Here is an 18,505-nt window from a genome sequence, read left to right as displayed (position 1 = left end):
CAGCGCTCCCATAGGCACCCCATTGAGTGTGGGGTGCCACAGGGGGCTGTGCTGTCCCCGATGCTATTTAACATCTATATGCGCCCCCTTGCCCAGATTATCCGGAGTTATGGGCTGGGATGTCACCAATATGCGGATGACACCCAGCTCTATCTGATGTGGGCGCGGCAGTTGGCCCCCTTCCTGGATCGGGATGATCTGGCCACAGTGATCCACGCGACGGTCACCTCGAGGTTAGACCACTGCAACGCTCTCTACATGGGGCTGCCTTTGTCGCAAATCCGGAGGCTGCAACTGGTGCAGAATGCTGCAGCCAGGCTGTTAACGGGTCTCTCTAGAATCGACGGTCACCTCGAGGTTAGACCACTGTAACGCTCTCTACATGGGGCTGCCTTTGTCGCAAATCCGGAGGCTGCAACTGGTGCAGAATGCTGCAGCCAGGCTGTTAACGGGTCTCTCTAGAAGGGACCATATTCAGCCTGTGCTGAAAGCGCTGCACTGGTTGCCAATAGCGTACCGGATTCGCTTCAAAGTGCTGGTTCTTACCTATAAAGCCCTATATGGTCTGGGTCCAGCCTACCTGAGGGACCGCCTTTCCCCGTATGTTCCCCCAAGAGCGCTACGGTCGGGGGCCCAAAACTTTCTAACTATACCGGGCCCCAAGGATGCTAGATTGGCCGTCACGAGGGCTAGGGCGTTCTCGGTGGCGGCCCCCACCTGGTGGACTGAGCTCCCGGAGGAGATCCGGGCCCTGCGGGACCTGGTGCAGTTCCGCAGGGCCTGTAAGACGGAGCTCTTCCACCAGGCTTTCGATTAGGGGCCGCCACCGCCCCCCCGCTACATTAACATCAATGCGGGGGGTGAGGGCCCTAGAAGGGTAGGTGGAATATCTGCTTAACATCTCCTATGCAATGCCTACTGGGGAATGTTTTGGTGTGTGGTTTGTCCTCTCCGACACTTTTGAAGGGATGCTGTTTAGTTTGAGCATTTTATTGGTTGATTGGGGTTTTAAATCCTATATTATGTTTTTAATTATACTAAACTATTTGATGTTTTTATGAGCAAGTTTCTTGCCTTGTAAGCCGCCCTGAGCCCTGCGGGGGAGGGCGGGGTATAAATTTAACAAATAAATAAATAATTAAATAAATCTTTCCTGCCCACTGGTGCAGCCATCACTTTTTTAATACTAAATCAGACCAACGGTCCATCAAGGTCAGTATTGTCTACTCAGACTAGCAGATAAATTTAACAAATAAATAAATAATTAAATAAATCTTTCCTGCCCACTGGTGCAGCCATCACTTTTTTAATACTAAATCAGACCAACGGTCCATCAAGGTCAGTATTGTCTACTCAGACTAGCAGTGACTCTCCAGGGTCTCAGGCACAGGCCTTTCAAATCACCTCTGACCTTTTAAATGGAAGTGAGACTGAACCTGGGAAATGCATGCCAAGCAGATGCTCTACCGCTGAGCCCATCCAGCTGTAGGCTCCTTTCTTTCCCAGCTATCCCATCTACCCCCCTGCAACATCCTCCTGTCTCTGGTGCAGAAGTCTGCAACAGGAAGAAGGAAAGGAGACGGCCAGGGCTATTTTTGGGCAGGAACGCACAGGAACGGAGTTCCGGCTGGCTCCCAAGTTGGCCACACCCAGCAGGAACTCATTAGCATAATAGGCCACACCCAACAGCAGAAACTCATTAGGATTGGCTACATTAGGGGTGTGTGGCCTAGCATGCAAAGGAGTTCCTGCTACAAAAAAGCCCTGGGTTTTGACAACAAACAAGGTAAACAGAATAACAAGCAAAAGGTGGGTGTGGCTGGATAACCACACTTCTGGTAACATGGGGGTGCGGTCTAATGCGCTAATGAGCTGTGCTGTCAGGGGTGTGGCCTAATAGGCTAATGAGTTCCTGCTGTTGGGTGTGGCCTGTTATGCTAATGAGTTCATACTGGGCTTTTTCTACAAAAAGAGCCCTGGCAGATGGCAATGAATGAAGGACCCCGTAACCACTTGCGTGAGATGGGAAAGGAGTGGACTGCAGAGGGCAGTAAACCAGTGAGGAAAGGAAGTACCTTGTAGCTCTACCCTTCTTTCCATCTCCCCTTGATAACCCTGCTCCTCCTCCTGGGAAGGATGGCTCTAAAAGCTTTCTATTCTCCCAATATATAATAGCCTTCGTGTGCATTAAAAGGGAGCACTGAAAGCCTGTTCCCAGTGCTGGGAAACGCTTGCTGATTGCCTGCCTGTTTTCAATCTGCACAGGGAACCCCAATCCCAGCCCCTGCCCAATGGTGCTGTTGAGGCTGGGAGCGGCAGAGGACGACGCTGAGGGTAGCATCTTCCCAAATAGATTCCTCTTCAAAGGCACATCAGCAGCAGGCCCTTGGAAGATGCTAAATTTCCACTTCAAATGTTACGGAGGCCAAATGGGGATTAGAGGCAGCAGATCAAAACTATGTTGTCTGGGAAAGGGGGAGGGGGGGCGGATTGGCAGGCTCTTCTGCAGCATTAGAGGGGAGGCGGGAGTGACATCTGGCTGAAGCCATCAAGAAAGCTTAAATATAGAGCCAAGGAATATGATCTCTCTGCGATAGATGGGGAAAGGCGGGGGGCTGGAGGGTGTGTAAAAGAAGATCGGGAGAGCTGGGCGGAGGGAGGGGGTCCCAGGCACGGAGCAGAGGAAGGAAGTTTCGGAGGGCAAGAAGCAGGTGCAGAGGTGAGATCCAGCCTGAAACGGGCAGCATGTCTCAAAATGAGGAGGACGGGACAGGGGGGAGCAAACACACACACCCTGCCAGCCCAGGAAGCGCCTCTGCCCCTCGGCCGCCATCCCTACTGAGTGTCCTCTTGTTCAGCCGGCAAGAGGCCGTGATGCCAACTCTGCTCTCTCCTTCATTTCTCTGATGCCAGGCCTGGGAGTTGGGTGCCTGGAAGATTCCCACCAGGACTAGGGGCAGGCAGGGGAGTGGAGACAGGTGGAACGGAATCGGATTAAAGCTTGTTAACAGTTTAGCAGCTGCAGTGAGAAGGAAAGGAAAACGGTGTACGGGGGGGTGGGGCTGGCTCCCTTTCCTTCCCGCCACAGGATCTGGGCCACTCCCTAGTCCCAGCCAGGCTGCCTTCGGAGGCCCACTGCACTCCCCATCCTGTGGCTATTTAACCCAAACTGCTGTCCCCCACAACCGTCCTTCCTTCTTCTGAAGCTTTATAGTCTTCCACACCAGGGCCATTTTGGGGCAGGAACACACAGGAACGGAGTTCCGGCTGGCTCCCAAGTTGGCCACACCCAGCAGGAACTCATTACCATAATAGGCCCCATCCAACAGCAGAAACTCATTAGGATTGGCAACTTTAGGGGTGTGTGGCCTAACATGCAAAAGAGTTCCTGCTACAAAAAAGCCCTGGGTTTTGACAACAAACAAGGTCAACAGAATAACAAGCAAAAGGTGGGTGTGGCTGGATAACCACACTTCTGGTAACATGGGGGTGCGGCCTAATGCGCTAATGAGCTGTGCTGTCAGGGGTGTGGCCTAATATGCTAATGAGTTTCTGCTGTTGGGTGTGGCCTATTATGCTAATGAGTTCCTGCTGGGCTTTTTCTACAAAAAGAGCCCTGTTCCACACAAATATGCAACCCCGTTCCCTATGAAGGTTCCCCCCCGCCCCCATGACGGTCATGTTGCTGGTGCGATTGTTGCTCAATTTCTCCTTGCAACAGAGATGCCACGCAGCACAGGGTCATCCGATTTCTCACCCTTGTAAGCTGCAGTTTCCCTTTTACAAAATATGTGGGTTGCATCCCTGCCACCCCACCCCTGGCGCTGTTGTCAAGCCACCATTGTGATTCTCTATCCACTTGTTTTATTTGGGTGTGTGTGTATGGCACTACTTGAGAAGAGCCCAACACGGCACTTTTTCTTTTTTTAAAAAATCATGCCTTTGCATAGCGCCACTCCAGAATAACACAATACTTGAATCCTTTGGTAACAGGGTTGCCAGCTCTGGTTGGGAAATACCTGGAGATTTGGGGGATGGAGTCTGAGGAGGGCAGACTATGGGAAGGGGAGGGAAGGGTACTTTAGTGGAGGATAACGCCATGTAATTCACCTTCCAAGGTTTCCATTTTCTCCAGGTGAGCTGATCTGTGTCGTCTGGAGATCAATTGTAATCCCAGGAGGTCTCCAGCCACCACCTGGAGGTTGGCATCCCGATTTGGTAATGCTAATTGCTGGAGGGTCCCATTGTGCTCATCTACATTGAAATGACTCACTGGCCTCCAACTGCTTGCGGGGAAAGGGAGAGAGGATCTTTTCAAATGCTAATCGAGAGAGAGAGAAAGATACTTGCCGCTTCGCTTGTATTGTGGTAAGGTAGTAACTCCCGGACCTAGATGGCCCAGGGTAGCCCTACCTCATCAGAATTCAGAAGCTAAGCAGGGTTAGCCCTGGTTAGTATTTGAATAGGAGACCACCAAAGACATCCAGGGTTGCTATGCAGAGATGGGCAACGGCAAACCACCTCTGAACATCTCTTGCCTTGAGAACCTCATGGGGGTCGGCATAAGTCGGCTCCGACGTCACAGCATTTACCACCACCACCAAGGTAGTAACTGTGCTTAAGGATTAAAAGGAGCCAGGTCCAGTTCTCTGGCAGTGGGGACGATGCCAACACACCATAGTTACTCCCTCTGCTACCAGTGAGGCCTAAGCCAAGCCCCTGAGGCAACATCTCAGATCAAGTTGTGAGGTGTCGCGGAAGGAGGCAACCTTTCTTGGGATGACAGAAAACCTTGGACTGTCCCAGAGGGAGGGGAAGGCAAGGATGCATTAGGTGTATCAGGAAAAGCCTTGTGGGGATAGACACCACAAGCAAGAAGTTGAAGAAAAGAATGGGAGAGGTGGAAACGAAGCAAAATTGTCAAGAGAATCGAGTGTTGCAGCTACAGATGGAAAAAGCCAACATGATTCTCAGGTTTCGGGGAGTTGCTGAAACGGAACGGGAGGACCCGAAGAGGGTGCTTAGCAAGCTTATCGCTCCAGTAGTAGGCTTAACAGCGAATGAACTTGTAAACGAAATTGAGTCAGCCTACAGGGCATACTCCAACTATATTAAAAAAAATAGCCTACCTGGAGAAATAGTGATCAGGTTCTCAAGAAGACAAACCAGGGATGCTATTTTGAAAGCAACATCAGCAACCCCACTGAAAATGGGAAATGTAACCATCAAAACTTTAAAGGACATTCCATTTGAAATCAGACAAAAGAGGAAACATTATAAGGACTTAATTTCTTTCCTTCAAACTAATGGGATATCGTACAGATGGGCAGTTCCGGAAGGTGTCATCTTTAAGGTCAACGATAGAAGAGAGAAGATAGACTCCATCTTTAAAGCTAAAGAATTTTTGCGCCCTCAGCTGGGAACAGATGAAGAGTCCAAAGAGGAAGAAACGAAGTCTAGTGACTCTGCTACCTCTGGAACGGAAGAGGACTCTACTGCAGAAAAGGAAGCAGGACCTGCCAGAGTTGTATACGATTTTAGAGACAGAAAGCCAAAGTAAAGGCAGAAGGACTTGGAAAATGGCCTTTTGAAGCGAAGAATAAGAAGATGATCAGAGACTTCTCTCATAGCAACTAACAAAATAACATATAAACAGCGAACTGTTATAAGCAAGAACTCTACAAGTATATTGTGATACTAACACTTGTTGTACTAACATTTTTATTAACAGTGAAAAGATCTCCTCCTCTTGGGGTTTTAGTTTAGTGTGGCTTTCTTTCCTTTTTCCCTAGTTGTAGTCCCTTTCCTAATATTTCTTTGGAGTTTTGTAGTATATTGCAAAATAAAAATATTCCTTTGGGGATTTAAAAAAAAAAGGGAAAGCCTCGTGGGGAGAAGTTGGTTGTAACATATGAGTGGCAAGTCTGGATAAGGGACTGTGGTTGAAACAAATAGGGCGGCTTGATTACCAGGGAAGAGGCCATGACTGAGCGGTACAGCAGCTGCTTGACATGCAGAAGGGCCCAGGTTCAATCCTTGCTGACTCCAGCTAAAAGGATCAGGTAGGAGGTAAGGTTGCCAGGTTCAGTGATCTTGCTGGCTAGGGAGGGGGAGGGACTTTCCAGGAGTGGGGGCGGAGCACTGCGACATGCTGACGTCATGTGAAAGTTATGTCATCATGTTGGCAACATTGCGCAGTGGCGCTCTGGTTTTTGGGCAAAACTCCATGGTAAAATCACCCTCAAACCATAGCGTATTGCCCAAAAATCAGAGCATCACCACGTGACGTTGCCGATGTGATGACGTCATTTTCAGCTGGCTGGCGGTGGGCAGGAGCCTGAAAAGCCAGGGGTTCTCCCACCCCCAACTGGGGAATGGCATCCCTAGTAGGAGGTGATGTGAAACCCCCTTCACCTGAGACCCACCACCACTCAGGGGAAACAGTGCTGACCCGGGCAGATCAAGAGTCTGACCCAGTATAAGGCAGCTTCATGTGTTTGTGGGTATCCAGCATTGCGCAAAATGCTAAAGGGCCAGCCTGTTTCAAACCTTGGCCTACTGAAACCAGGCCTCTAAAATCTGCATTCGTGAGGGACCTCCCTTGGGAACAAAACTAGACCTGATGGGCAGACATATATTCATTAATTCACATCTCTGCCCTGTGCACATATATAGCCAGCCATGTGTGTCTGAGGAGGAGGAGGAGGAGCAGATCTCTTCTGTATATGGAAGAGTGCGGATCAGGGGAGGTCCTCCCTCTGAGCCTGATCTTATTACACTCTGTGGCTTGAAATACTTTTTCTTACAAGCTGATCTGGCACCTCACCCAAGACATCCTCAGACTACCCATTCTGCCGTACACAGTCCTGCGGCCTGCCCCTCCCCTTAATTCACATACATCTTGCTTTCTAAACTCTAACATATTGTTAAGGTCAGTGTTCCCTCTAAGCTGAGTTAGCATGAGCTAGCTCACAGTTTTTTATCCTCCGGCTCACACATTTTTGTCTCAGCTCAGGAAGGGAGGGCTCCAGAGCAAACTGATTTATGCAGCAGCCAAACTGCTTGCTCACAACTTTAATGCCAGCAGCTCACAAAGTAGAATTTTTGCTCACAAGACTCCACAGCTTAGAGGGAACATTGGTTAGGGTCAGAGGTCATTTCGGGGGGATCGTGGGGGAACACAGTTTCTCTGGGTAAGGTGTGGGGGCGGGGCACATGACGAAGCCCCGCCCCCTGCTTCCAGCCGCCCCGCTTCCGGCCCTCATTCAGCCAGGAGGAGGCAGGAGAAGAGGGAGGGTAAGTTGCTTCCTCCCCGCCTCTCCCCACCCCTGCTTGCCTGGGGCCAGGGAGGGCCTTGGCGGGGCTTCCTCGCACTCCCGCCGGCCTTGCAGGTCCACCACCGGGCCCCTGATGTCAGGGGGTGTGGCATATGCTAATGAGTTATGCTAATGAGTTCCCCTAGCTCTTTTTCTACGAAATGACCCCTGGTTAGGGTTTTGTTTTTAAAGTATGTTTGCTGAATCTGCGGCAGCTGACGGGTCCTTACCCACGATGCGGATCTTGATGGTGGCTTTGTCCTCCATGTTCTCAATCTGGACGGAGAGTTCGTAGTGGCCTGAATGGTGCCGGGCGGCTGAGCGGATGAAGAGGATGGTGTCCATATCTGAGGTACGGATGGCCACCTCCTTGGGGTCCAGAGGCTTCCCGTCTTTTGTCCATGTGACTATAGGACGAGGTTTACCCTGGTGGTGGCAGAACACTTGGTGTTGGACCTTCCTTCTAGTGGTACCCTCTCCCCTCCCCTCCCAAGCTATCCCAGACTGTGAGATTCCCTTTAGCAGAGGCAGTGCTCTGTTCTGCTGGGATGGATCCAACCAGCTTTTCTGTTAATGAAAAATGAAGGAAGGGTCCCTTTTGACAACCAATAAGGGATTATGGGAGCTGCGGTGGCTCAAGTGGTTAAGTCGCTGAACTGCAGGCTGTGGAAGGTCGGTAGTTCAGCAGTTCGAGACCCGAGTGTGCCGCATGACGGAGTGAGCTCCCGTCTCTAGTTCCAGCTCCTGCCAACCTAGCCGTTTGAAAGCAAGACATTGCAAGTAGATAAATAGGTACCACTTCGGTGGGAAGGTAACAGCATTCCGTGCGCCTTGGTGTTTAGTCATGCCGGCCACATGACCATGAAAATGTCTTCGGACAGCACTGGCTCTTCGGCTTTGAAACGGAGATGAGCACCGCAGCCCTAGAGTTGGATTCGACTGGCTTTCGAGCAAGGGAAACTTTACCTTTACCTTAAGGGATTATGCAGGAGACCTGCAGACACAAAAGCCATGTGGAACAGGGGCTGTACTAAGGACAGGAATAAGGCAAGAATGAGTGGAAAAGATGGATGTGGGGAGTTAAACCCTTCAACTTCAGCTCGGTTTCACTGTTGAAGCTAGGCTACCCGGTTTAAAAGATGTATGTTTCCCCCTTTCAAATGCTAACACTGAGCAGGAGAGGTTGAAGGTTTAAACCCCCTCTGCCTTCCCTGCACAGTCCCAGTGGCTGTGGGAACCTGATCTTTGCATTTTATGGACAGAATAAAATGCAGAATCTTTGTCTCCGTGTCTACTGTTTAGGATCTCAGCATTACTAAACTTCCCCCTGCAGTGTCCCCAATTACAACTTGGAGAGCTGATAGTTTCCCCAGCCATTACTCACCTGGAAAGGGATCACCAAGTTGACTTGCTCCCCCACTCTCCTGATATATGTCTGTCGGAGCTGGCGAGGAAGACGGATCTTGGGCTGTTCTGCAGTACGAAAGAAAAAGCAGAGAATCCATGCTGTGCAAACACAGCTTTAGAGATAATTTTCAAGTTACCCGTTTACCCATTTCACCTCTCTGAGTTCTCTAGGAATTCTTCAGAGAGTGCTGTCCATTCCAGCGAGTTGTTAGTATTCATACATCAGTTAGTTGTATAAGGAGAAAGTCAGACAGATCATTCATTTGACTCATGAGTGTCAAAGGGCTGAGAACTTCAGGATTCGAGATACCAAGGAATCTTGGACTGTCTACATGCAAAGCAGGTGGTCTGCTACTTCTCCATAGCCATCTCTTAAATGAAGATCAAGAGCTCAAGGATTTTAGAGCAAGACTCCTCAGTGGACTTACGGACAATCTCTCGGATGGTGACCGGCTGCGCGAAGGTGGCTGGTTGACTCTTGCCCGCAATATTGACCGCAACAACCCGGAATAAAAGCTTCTCGCCAGTAGGAAGGTCCTTGGCAGTAAAGCCACAGCGCTCAACCAGCTCTGTGTTGGAAGCTATCCATTCATCAGCTGGAAAGGGGGTGGAGAAGACAAGGTTAGAGGAGCAAAGGCCATCATGGTAGTTTAGATCCCGATGACATGAACACAAGAAGCTGCTGTATACTGAGCCAGACTGAAGTCCGGCTTTGCTTGGACTCACAGTGGCTCTGCAGAGCCTCAAGGAGAGGGTTTTAACCTCACTTACTACTGGATCCTTATAAGTCAAAATGGTGGGGAATAGGCTCTTTTTGTAGAAGGAACTCCTTTGCATATTAGGCCACACACCCCTAATGTAGCCAATCCTCCAAGAGCTTACAGAGCTCTTCTTACAGGAACTACTGTAAGCTCTTGGAGGATTGGCTACATTAGGGGTGTGTTGCATAATATGCAAATGAGTACCTGCTACAAAAAGAGCCCTGCGACCAAGTCCTATGAGGTGGCTAAACCAAAGGGAAGAACTGAGAAAGGTGGAAGCCACAAGCAGTGGCCAGGCATGAGGTCACAGACCACCAGAGGTCAGTAAAGAAAGAGACTGTAATTTCTTCTCCTCATACAAAATAAAGTAGGACTATTATAAATATCTCAGTGTCAAAACTGATGTAGATATTTGAGGACTGCCCCCAAAGTACAAATAATACAGAAGCCAAGTAAGGCTACTGGAATGCTGGGACAGTGGAAAGGCACGAGTAAGAGACCACGGAGGGTGGGTACCAAGTAATGGTGAAAGCACTGCAAAGGGTGCTGGGGCACCATGGCACCCGTCAACATCTTCTCTGGTGCCCACCAAGTGTTTTTAGAAAGTGGGTGGGGGCAGTAATGGCTTTTCCCCAGCAAGGCTTTGGCTGAGCAGATTTTTTTTTTAAAAAAACACCATTGCTCCGGCAGCAGCTACACCACAACACAAGGATCTTCACTGTTTGACTCAAGGTAAGCTGCGGCAGCCAGTTTGGTGTAGTGGTTAAGTGCGTGGACTCTAATCTGGGAGAACCCGGTTTGATTCCCCACTCCTCCACTTGCACCTGCTGAAGTGACCTTGGGTCAGTCACAAGCTCTGGCACAGCTGTCCTTGAAAAAGAGCAGTTTGTGTCGGAGTTCTCTCAGCCCCACCCACCTCACAGGGTGTCTGTTGTGGGGAGGGGAAGGGAAAGGAGTTTGTAAGCCGCTCTGAGACTCCAAGTGAAGGGCGGGGTATAAATCCAATCTCTTCTTCTTCTTCTTTGGCAGCCATTTTGTGCTGTGCTCACCAGGCCAGGTCAGAATTCCAAAGGTGCCCACAAGCTGAAATAGGTTGGGGACCCCTAGGTTAATCTATCTGAGCGTGAAGATGTAAGTCAATGGAGGAGACAATGGGGCCAGGATGAAAGATCAAGGGCCCAAGTACATTATGCTTTTCCAGGCTCCATCTCTGGGGCAGGTCAGCAGACGTGATCCGGGGCTTCCACGCTTCCACAGAGTCCGTGAGCCTGATTCAGATTGCAATCATGGCATGTAGAGATAAGGGGCTCCATAGTGTAGTGGTGTAGTGGTTGAGTGCGCGGACTCTAATCTAGGAGAACCGGGTTTGATTCCCCACTCCTCCACTTGCACCTGCTGAATGACCTTGGGCAAGCCATAGTTCTGGCACAACTGTTCTTGAAAAAGAGCAGTTTGTGTCAGAGTTCTCTCAGCCCCACCTACCTCACAGGGTGTCTGCCGTGGGGAGGGGAAGGGAGAGGAGTTTGTAAGCCGCTCTGAGACTCCTTTGGGTAGTGAAGAGTGGGGTATAAATCCAATCTCCTCTTCTCTTCTTCTTCTTCTCCAGACTTCCCTCCCACTCCATTCCCTCAAACTGAAATGGCCCCTGAAGATGCTATTTGTCCTATTGGGGAAGCTGAACATCAGGGCCGTAGCTAGCCGGGGGCGAGGGGGGCTAAGCCCCCCTCAGATGTGCCCAGCCCCCTTTCTGGTGGATGCCATACCCTCCCCTTTCCTCCCCATGAAGCCTACAGCTGCTGCCACTCCGAGCCCTTCACTGCAGCATTGCCCTCTCTCGCCTGGCTCCCCAGGCATGCAGAGAAAGCACATGGCGGGGGGGGGGAGAGAAGAGAGGAGAAGAGAGAGCCGAGCAAGTGAGCGCACAGCCGGCTCCACCCCCAGCCCCAGCATGTACTAAAGGCCTGGCTGCTGGTCGGGAGGGCAGCCGTGAGAGCGGCTGGCTGGTTTTTGAATAATAAAAAAAGAATGGGGAAGCTCCTACAAGGTGCCTTCTCAAAGGGCCACCTTGATCCTCTGCGTTGGAGGAGGATGGTTGGGACACAGGAAAGGGGAAGGAAGTAATCTGCAACTTCCTGGCCACCTCGTGGAAACACAGCCGTGACTAAGACAATACGAAGAACTGGAAATGTGACAACCCAGAGAAGGAAGGGCATCAGGCAGTGTCTGGCAACTGGTGGGAGGGTTGAGGGGATGGGGCCGCACAGCATCATGGGAAGGTTTTTTTTTTTTTTTAAACAGCCTCATGTACTTACCAGAAGTGGCATTGGGTGGCTGTAGGGATCGCTGGTGATTCTTAGAGCTACCCCGAAAGCAATTCCCAGAACTACACTTTGTCACTTTGGGTGAGAATTGGGACCTGGTGTGGGGGATCCCCCTCTCCCACCTGGAGTTTGGCAGCCCTAGTCAGAGTGGGGGAGGGAGACTGTGGTCCTCTCCAGTGTTCCCTCTAAGCTGAGTTAGTGTGAGCTAGCTCACAGTTTTTTAGCCTCCGGCTCACGCATTGTTGTCTTAGCTCAGGAAGGATGGCTCCAGAGCAAAAGGATTTATGTAGTAGCCAAATCAGTCGCTCACAACTTTAATGCCAGCAGCTCACAAAGTAGATTTTTTGCTCACAAGACTCCACAGCTTAGAGGGAACATTGGTCCCCTCCGCACTAGACCTTACATCCTGGTTCAACCCTGTCCCCGAACTTACATTCTACACTACACGTGAGTTCACCCCTGTAATTATCCAGGGATATTTTTTGCTTCCACATTACATTAAGGTCACCCCGGTTTCGCCCCACACTTGTCCCAGGATAAATGGATGCTGTTATAACCAGGGATAAATGCAAGGTATTGTGTCCCTAGCTGAACTCTGATAAAACCAGGGGTGAGATCCAAGTGCGGAAAGGACCTGTGATTACCCTGGCTGAGTGGCCTGAGCGCACTGTGAGATCAATACTGAACGTTTGTTCTTCACAAAGAAGAGGCTCTCCTGAGCAAAGGAAGATTGGGAGTCCCTGCTTTAACTGAGAGGCATCAGAGAGCCTCTGTGAAGAAAGATGCCCCCCCTCCTCCTCCAGACCCGCCCATCTTGTTTTCTGCCGCAGCAACTCACTTCCTTCCTTGCAGTACTCAATGAGGTAGCCGTCGATGCCCCCGGCACCAATACGATCTGGAGCACGCCATTTCAACGTGGCCGTGGTATCTGTTACATCCTCCAAGGTGAGGTGGAGGGGCTCGCTTGTGGGGGCTGTGGTAGAATACAGGAACGTGAATTACAAATACATCATACGGTCTGATCCACGAGGACAATGTTGCAGCCTTCGGTGTGCCTCTAGTACCAAAAGCCTGACAATTCTGTGCTATCCGGGAGAACCCTGACCCCTTTCCCAGTTGCGGTTCCTCCTCTCTCTTTGTCTGCTATTTTGAATTACCTGAAGAAGGACCCACATAAGCAAGCGGGGAGGAGAAAGTGATCTGGTTGCCTAAAGCTGGGGGACAGAATGACCCTGCCCCTATCGCCTTCCATTTCTCATCAATCCATGGATCTATTTAAATTTCTGTTCTTCTCTCCCCCATAATTGTGGGTGCTCAAAGTGGATTGCAACATAAATAAGCCATTTAAAAACAGTTAAAATCTATACATACAGAATCAACAATTAACCAGATGGCATATGGACTAAATCACTGTTCCCAGGAGAGAGGGGAAGGGAAGAAATAGAAGGTAGTATAGAAGTAAAGACTCCCTGATCTCACCCATAAGCCTGGCGATACAGTTCCATTTTACAGGCTGTTATGTCTTGAGAGACATAAGGTAAAGCATATCTCATTATGCGGATTGTAAACATGTAAATACTGACCATTGGTGTGCCTTCTGGAGGGAATAGTTTTGATTGGTGCTGTAAGGTAATTGTGATTGGACGTTATCTCTCGATTGTGATTGGTTGTAATGTATAAAGTGTGATTGGATACTGTAAATATTGTGGGTGTGGCTATCTCAGCCAGAATTGTATATAAGTTGCCGTTTTGCCTACTGAACTGTCTAGCTGGTCTGGTCCTTAGCAGGTCTAAGCCTTTCATGCTGTTCTTACTGTTCCTGAGCTGAAATAAAGCGGAATCACTTGTTGAACTGTTCCTCCGAGTTAAGTGTCATACTTAACACAGGCCCTGTGAAATTCAGCTAAGTCCCACAGGGCCCGGATCCCACTTGGAAGTGCATTCCACAAAACTGGAGCTGTCGCCAAAAAGGCTCCAGCTCTGGCTGAAGCCAGGCCCATGGTCCTTGACCCTGGGACCGCCAGTGTGTTGTTGCTTGAGGAGCATAGCCCTCTTTCCGGCGGGGAGGCAGGAGAGGTGGTCCCGAAGATATGCTGCCACCTACTGACTCCAGTCTGATTCTCAACAGTCACCCCACCCACTCACCAATGGGCATGAAAGGCTTGGTGTTCTGGCTGGGCTGAGAGACTCCAATGGCGTTGACAGCAAAGACACGCATCTCATATAGCACCCCCTCAATCATCTTGGTAGACTCGTAGGTAGTCTCTGTGAAAACCTCAAAATTTAGCTTCATCCAGCGCATGCTTCCTTTCTTTTTACGTTCCATCAGGTACCCTGCCAAACACAAACACAAGATAAATGAGTGATGGGAGGAGATACCATCTTCGGCTAGTGTCCTCAGTCAGGGGTTGACATGATTGCCAGGGAATTTCAGGGTATTTCTAGATGCTGTCTCGGTCATTGGCCGGTCGCAGATGTGTTTGAGAGGAAGGCTGTGCTATGCAAAGGCAACAGGGTTGTGAAACTGACAAGGATAAATGCAAGCAGATGCAGGTCTAGTCAGCATCACTCCCCAAAGAAGCCAACGATGGAGGGCACATTGTTCAAAGAAAGACTTTTTAAAAAGAATATGAAAATATTCACAAAATGATGGGTCACTGTCATCGCTCTATAGGAGACACAGGTAAAAGGTAAAGGTAAAGGTTCCCTTGCTCGAAAGCCAGTCAAATCTGACTCTAGGATTGCGGTGCTTATCTCCATTTCAAAGCCAAAGAGCCAGCGCTGTCCGAAGATGTTTCCGTGGTCATGTGGCCAGCATGACTAAATACCAAGGTGCATGGAACGCTGTTACCTTCCCACTGAAGTGGTGCCTATTTATCTACTTGCAATTTCTTGCTTTCGAACTGCTAGGTTGGCAGGAGCTGGAACTAGAGACGGGAGCTCACTCTGGGCGATGTCGACTCTCCAATAGCTCGACCTTCCTCAGCCTGCAGTCCAGCATCTTAACCACTTGAGCCACCGCAGCTCCATTGAGACACAGGTAGCCTTGCACTATTATGTTTTAATGGGTGGCTTCAGAACAACTTGGCTACCCACCTGAGTCTTCTATCACAACACTCCTAGTTACTCAGTGCTGCAATTAAGTAATTTTAGGCTCAACATTAATCTGATCCACAATGTTCACTTGAAGCTCTCACCAGTCACTGGCATCCCACCATCGTATTTGGGTGGCTCCCACACCAAAATGGCCCAGTCCTCTCCAACCTTAGTGATGTGTGCGGCTTCAGGAGGATCGGGAACGTCTGTAAAAGACAAGGAGAGACCATCGTGATCATCAGGAAAAGAAACCCTGGGCCCACTTGGACTACCCATCCGTCCCTTGTGCTTGTCTTAATGTGTTACTCACCCACAACCTTGACACGGAGGGTGGCTGTGTCCTCTCCCACCGGATTGGTCACCTTGATGGTGTAACTCCCTTCATCAGAGCGCTCGGCACTCTCTATCACAAAGCTGCTGAGTTCCTTACGCTCTTCAACACGAACCCGGCCCTCGGTGTCGGTAACGACCTGAAGGATAAGGAAGAATAGCCAGGAATGTTCAAAAGGTTTTAGACATTTGCAGAGCCAAAAGTAAGTTACGCAATGCAGGGTCAAGATTTCCAATACCAGGGGTTTTGTCAGAAATCAGAAAATATTGGGCCAGATCCAGCCAGCTGTTCTGGCTGCACCTTGCCCAGTTCTTCTCTTTAAGATTGCCCCCATCTCATATGACTTTAGTCCACACAGGTCCCTTGATCCCCATCACAGACTTTTTAATGGTCAAAGAGGACCCCCCTCCCCTTTCTTGCCACCAAAAAAGTTGCTTGGATCCAACCCATTGAGTTTTAAGTTAAAAAACCCCACTTTTTAAAAACATGCAGTTGACAAAACTGGAGTGGATCCTACTAGTGTTTCTACGGAAGAAAGAGAGGAGAGGCCCCCTGTAATGATTCCATGTTTTACTGTGTGTGTGTGTCTTTAAAAGTTTGGTTTGCATGGTTGTGTGATGATAATCTAGAGTGCTTGAAACAGACAAGTGATATGATTGGTGAGTGACAGAGAGGGGGAGGGGTTTTGGAGTGGATGCTGTGTGGATGTTATGTATGTCAGTCAAGGGAGGCAGTTAAGGTTTGACAGTTAAACAGTTTGAGTCAGCAGAGAGTGCTGTGTAAAAGCAGTTGATATGAGTTTTGTTCTGAGGTTTCTGTGAGAGAAGTTTTCCTGTGTGGAATATAAGAGTAAAAGTCTCTGTGTTAAGCAGACAGTTGAAGGGAGTTAAGCTATGTATGAGAGAAAAAGAGAAGCTTCCCTGTGTGGGTTGTTAAATTCTATGTCTTAGAGTTGAATAAGACAGTTGATAAGGAGTTGATTCTGAGGTCTGAAGGAGAGAAACAGTGAACTTTCATGACCTTGAGTTTATGTTACAAAGTTACTTGAAACCTCCCTGTCAGTAAAGGAGAAGCTTGTGAGAGACACCAAGCAATTGTTCAAATCATTCCTAGTACTGTTTACATTGTTCTACCCTCGTATTTATGCTTTCTTTAAATAAATCCTATTTCATTCAAGTATACCAGCTCTGGAAAGAATCCTTCCTCAGACCACATAGTTCCTCGAAAGCTTAAAACCTCGATCCACCTACCCTGTGATAGAAATATTATAGAAAAAGGTTTGGAAAGCCTTATAAATTTCCTGGTGGCAGCCGGATACACAGTAAAACAAAACATTTTAAAGTAAAACCAGACCTCCCCAGAGAAGGGGTCGTCACACCCCCTTTGACACTGATGAGGTTCTACCAGGGATTATGGGACACTGGGATTTTGCAAGTGTCACTCCTTCAGTCATGAAAGAGTTAAACTGGTTTTTGTGTATGTTAATGGTAGTTAGTTAGCACAGGACCAATGAGGTATCATGTAAAATCTTCCCGCCAAAGAAGGGGATGTATTATTCAAGATGAGAAGAGCTTTGGATTGACTGTTGGCTGATGGTATTGGGTGATGATACATGCTGTTTTGCATGTACACATGGGGTGGAGCTTTGGGGGGGGGAGAACTTCCTTTCCTTTGTTCCACACACAGGAGAAGAGGTTGGGGAAAAAACAAACAAGATGTAGAAAGCTAGTCTAAGGATGTTGTTGTTTTTCCTCCATGTAACCCTTCTCTGATTTTATATAGTAAACTTCCTTTTTCTTATAAGCTAAACACACACGCGTTTGAGCCTGCTTTATTTCTGCTAAATGTATCCAACAGGCACTCATGTGGAGAGAGGTCATGTGGGATGGTGGCTGCAGTCATACATCTGCAAAACTTTTAGGCAGTTTTCTTCTGTTCTTTCTTCATATCATGCTGTGTGCGGTAATTATTGCACTGCTTTCTCATTTTGTCATACAGGTTTACTGTTGTTTGCCTTGCTTGTAGTTTGGACCACGCTGTTTGTTTCTCGTTGTCTGTTGCATGTATTGCACTGGCTTCTCTAACTGCATTGCCTTCTGATTCTGTACTTTGTCCTCACAAGGTGACCATTGTGGGAAGAGGAAGGGAAGGCAATCATAAGCCGTTTTGAGACTCCTTAGGGTAGAGAAAAGCAGGGTACAAAAACCCTGACCATTTCTGCAGTAATGAAATTCCCCACATTGATGTTGTTAAAACTGCACGTTATGTGAAATTTCCCACAGTAGATTTTTCCTCACCAGGTGCAAACCCGAAGTTTTCTCCTCCTTACCTCACTTTTTTGGAACTTGCGAAAACTGGGGATTTTGAAAATGCGGGGTAAGAAGGGGGAAACTTCGGGTTTGCACCCGGTGAGGAAAAATCTACTGCTGAAAATTCCACATAATGTGCAGTTTTTAAAAAGTCAATGTGGGGAATTTCACTACTGTGGAAATGGTCCAACTCTTCTTCTTCTTCTTCTTCTTCTTCTTCTTGAGTCTGGACAAGAAAGGCAGACTACAACTGAAGCAGAGGTCATTTCGGGGGGGATCGCGGGGGGATCGCAGTTCCCCCGGGTGAGGTACGGGGGGGGGGGCACATGACGAAGCCCCGCCCCCTGCTTCTGGCTGCCCCACTTCCGGCCCTCATTCAGCCAGGAGGAGGCTGGAGAAGAGGGAGGGTAAGTTGCTTCCTCCCTGCCTTTCCCCACCCCTGCCTGCCTGGGGCCAGGGAGGGCCTTGGCGTGGCCTCCTCGCACTCCCGCCGGCCTTGCAGGTCCACCGCCAAGCCCCTGATGTCAGGGGGTGTGGCATATGCTAATGAGTTATGCTAATGAGTTTCCCTAGCTCTTTTTCTACGAAATGACCCCTGAACTGAAGTAAACAAACACCTACCACATCGCCCTTCATCCAGGTGGCAACAGGTGCCGGTTCCCCAGTGATGGGCACATCAAAGCGCAGCTTATTCCCTGCAACCACCACAATGGTATTTTCCTGCTCTTTTCCGGAACAGTCCAGATGGATCTTGGGGGGCTCTAGAGAAGCCGGAAAGGACAATGACATCAAACTGAGGGCAACCGCCTCCTTTACATTAGTGCAGTCAATAAAGACTCTCGGCACAATACCATCCCCTGAAGCGGTGTCCCCTTCTGCCCCCAAGCCTAGGAATTTCTTCAGGGGTCCCAGATGAAGGCCACCTGCTCAGACAAATGCTCTTCGTCATTTACAGAGCTCATTG

General features: G+C 49.2%; 1 protein-coding gene across 4 annotated transcripts in view; it reads right to left on the bottom strand.

Annotated features, from left to right (window-relative positions):
• Positions 1-18,505, bottom strand: part of MYBPC2 (myosin binding protein C, fast type) — a 106,491-nt gene that overhangs the window by 16,909 nt on the left and 71,077 nt on the right. For all 4 annotated transcript variants that reach the window (XM_015414680.1, XM_015414679.1, XM_015414678.1 and 1 more), the window contains 8 exons: positions 18,163-18,302; positions 15,212-15,371; positions 15,003-15,107; positions 13,951-14,139; positions 12,644-12,778; positions 9,152-9,319; positions 8,701-8,789; positions 7,547-7,742 (listed from right to left, as the gene is read on the bottom strand). In XM_015414680.1, the coding sequence (XP_015270166.1) occupies positions 7,547-7,742; positions 8,701-8,789; positions 9,152-9,319; positions 12,644-12,778; positions 13,951-14,139; positions 15,003-15,107; positions 15,212-15,371; positions 18,163-18,302 (1,182 nt within the window). The remainder of the gene's footprint in view (positions 1-7,546; positions 7,743-8,700; positions 8,790-9,151; positions 9,320-12,643; positions 12,779-13,950; positions 14,140-15,002; positions 15,108-15,211; positions 15,372-18,162; positions 18,303-18,505) is intronic.

Source organism: Gekko japonicus, unplaced genomic scaffold, assembly GCF_001447785.1.
Source record: "Gekko japonicus isolate JY-2015 unplaced genomic scaffold, Gekko_japonicus_V1.1 scaffold1068, whole genome shotgun sequence".
Classification (NCBI taxonomy): Eukaryota; Metazoa; Chordata; class Lepidosauria; order Squamata; family Gekkonidae; genus Gekko; species Gekko japonicus.
The sequence above is the reverse complement of the archived record's forward strand: the minus strand, read 5'-3'. Positions and strand labels throughout refer to the sequence as shown.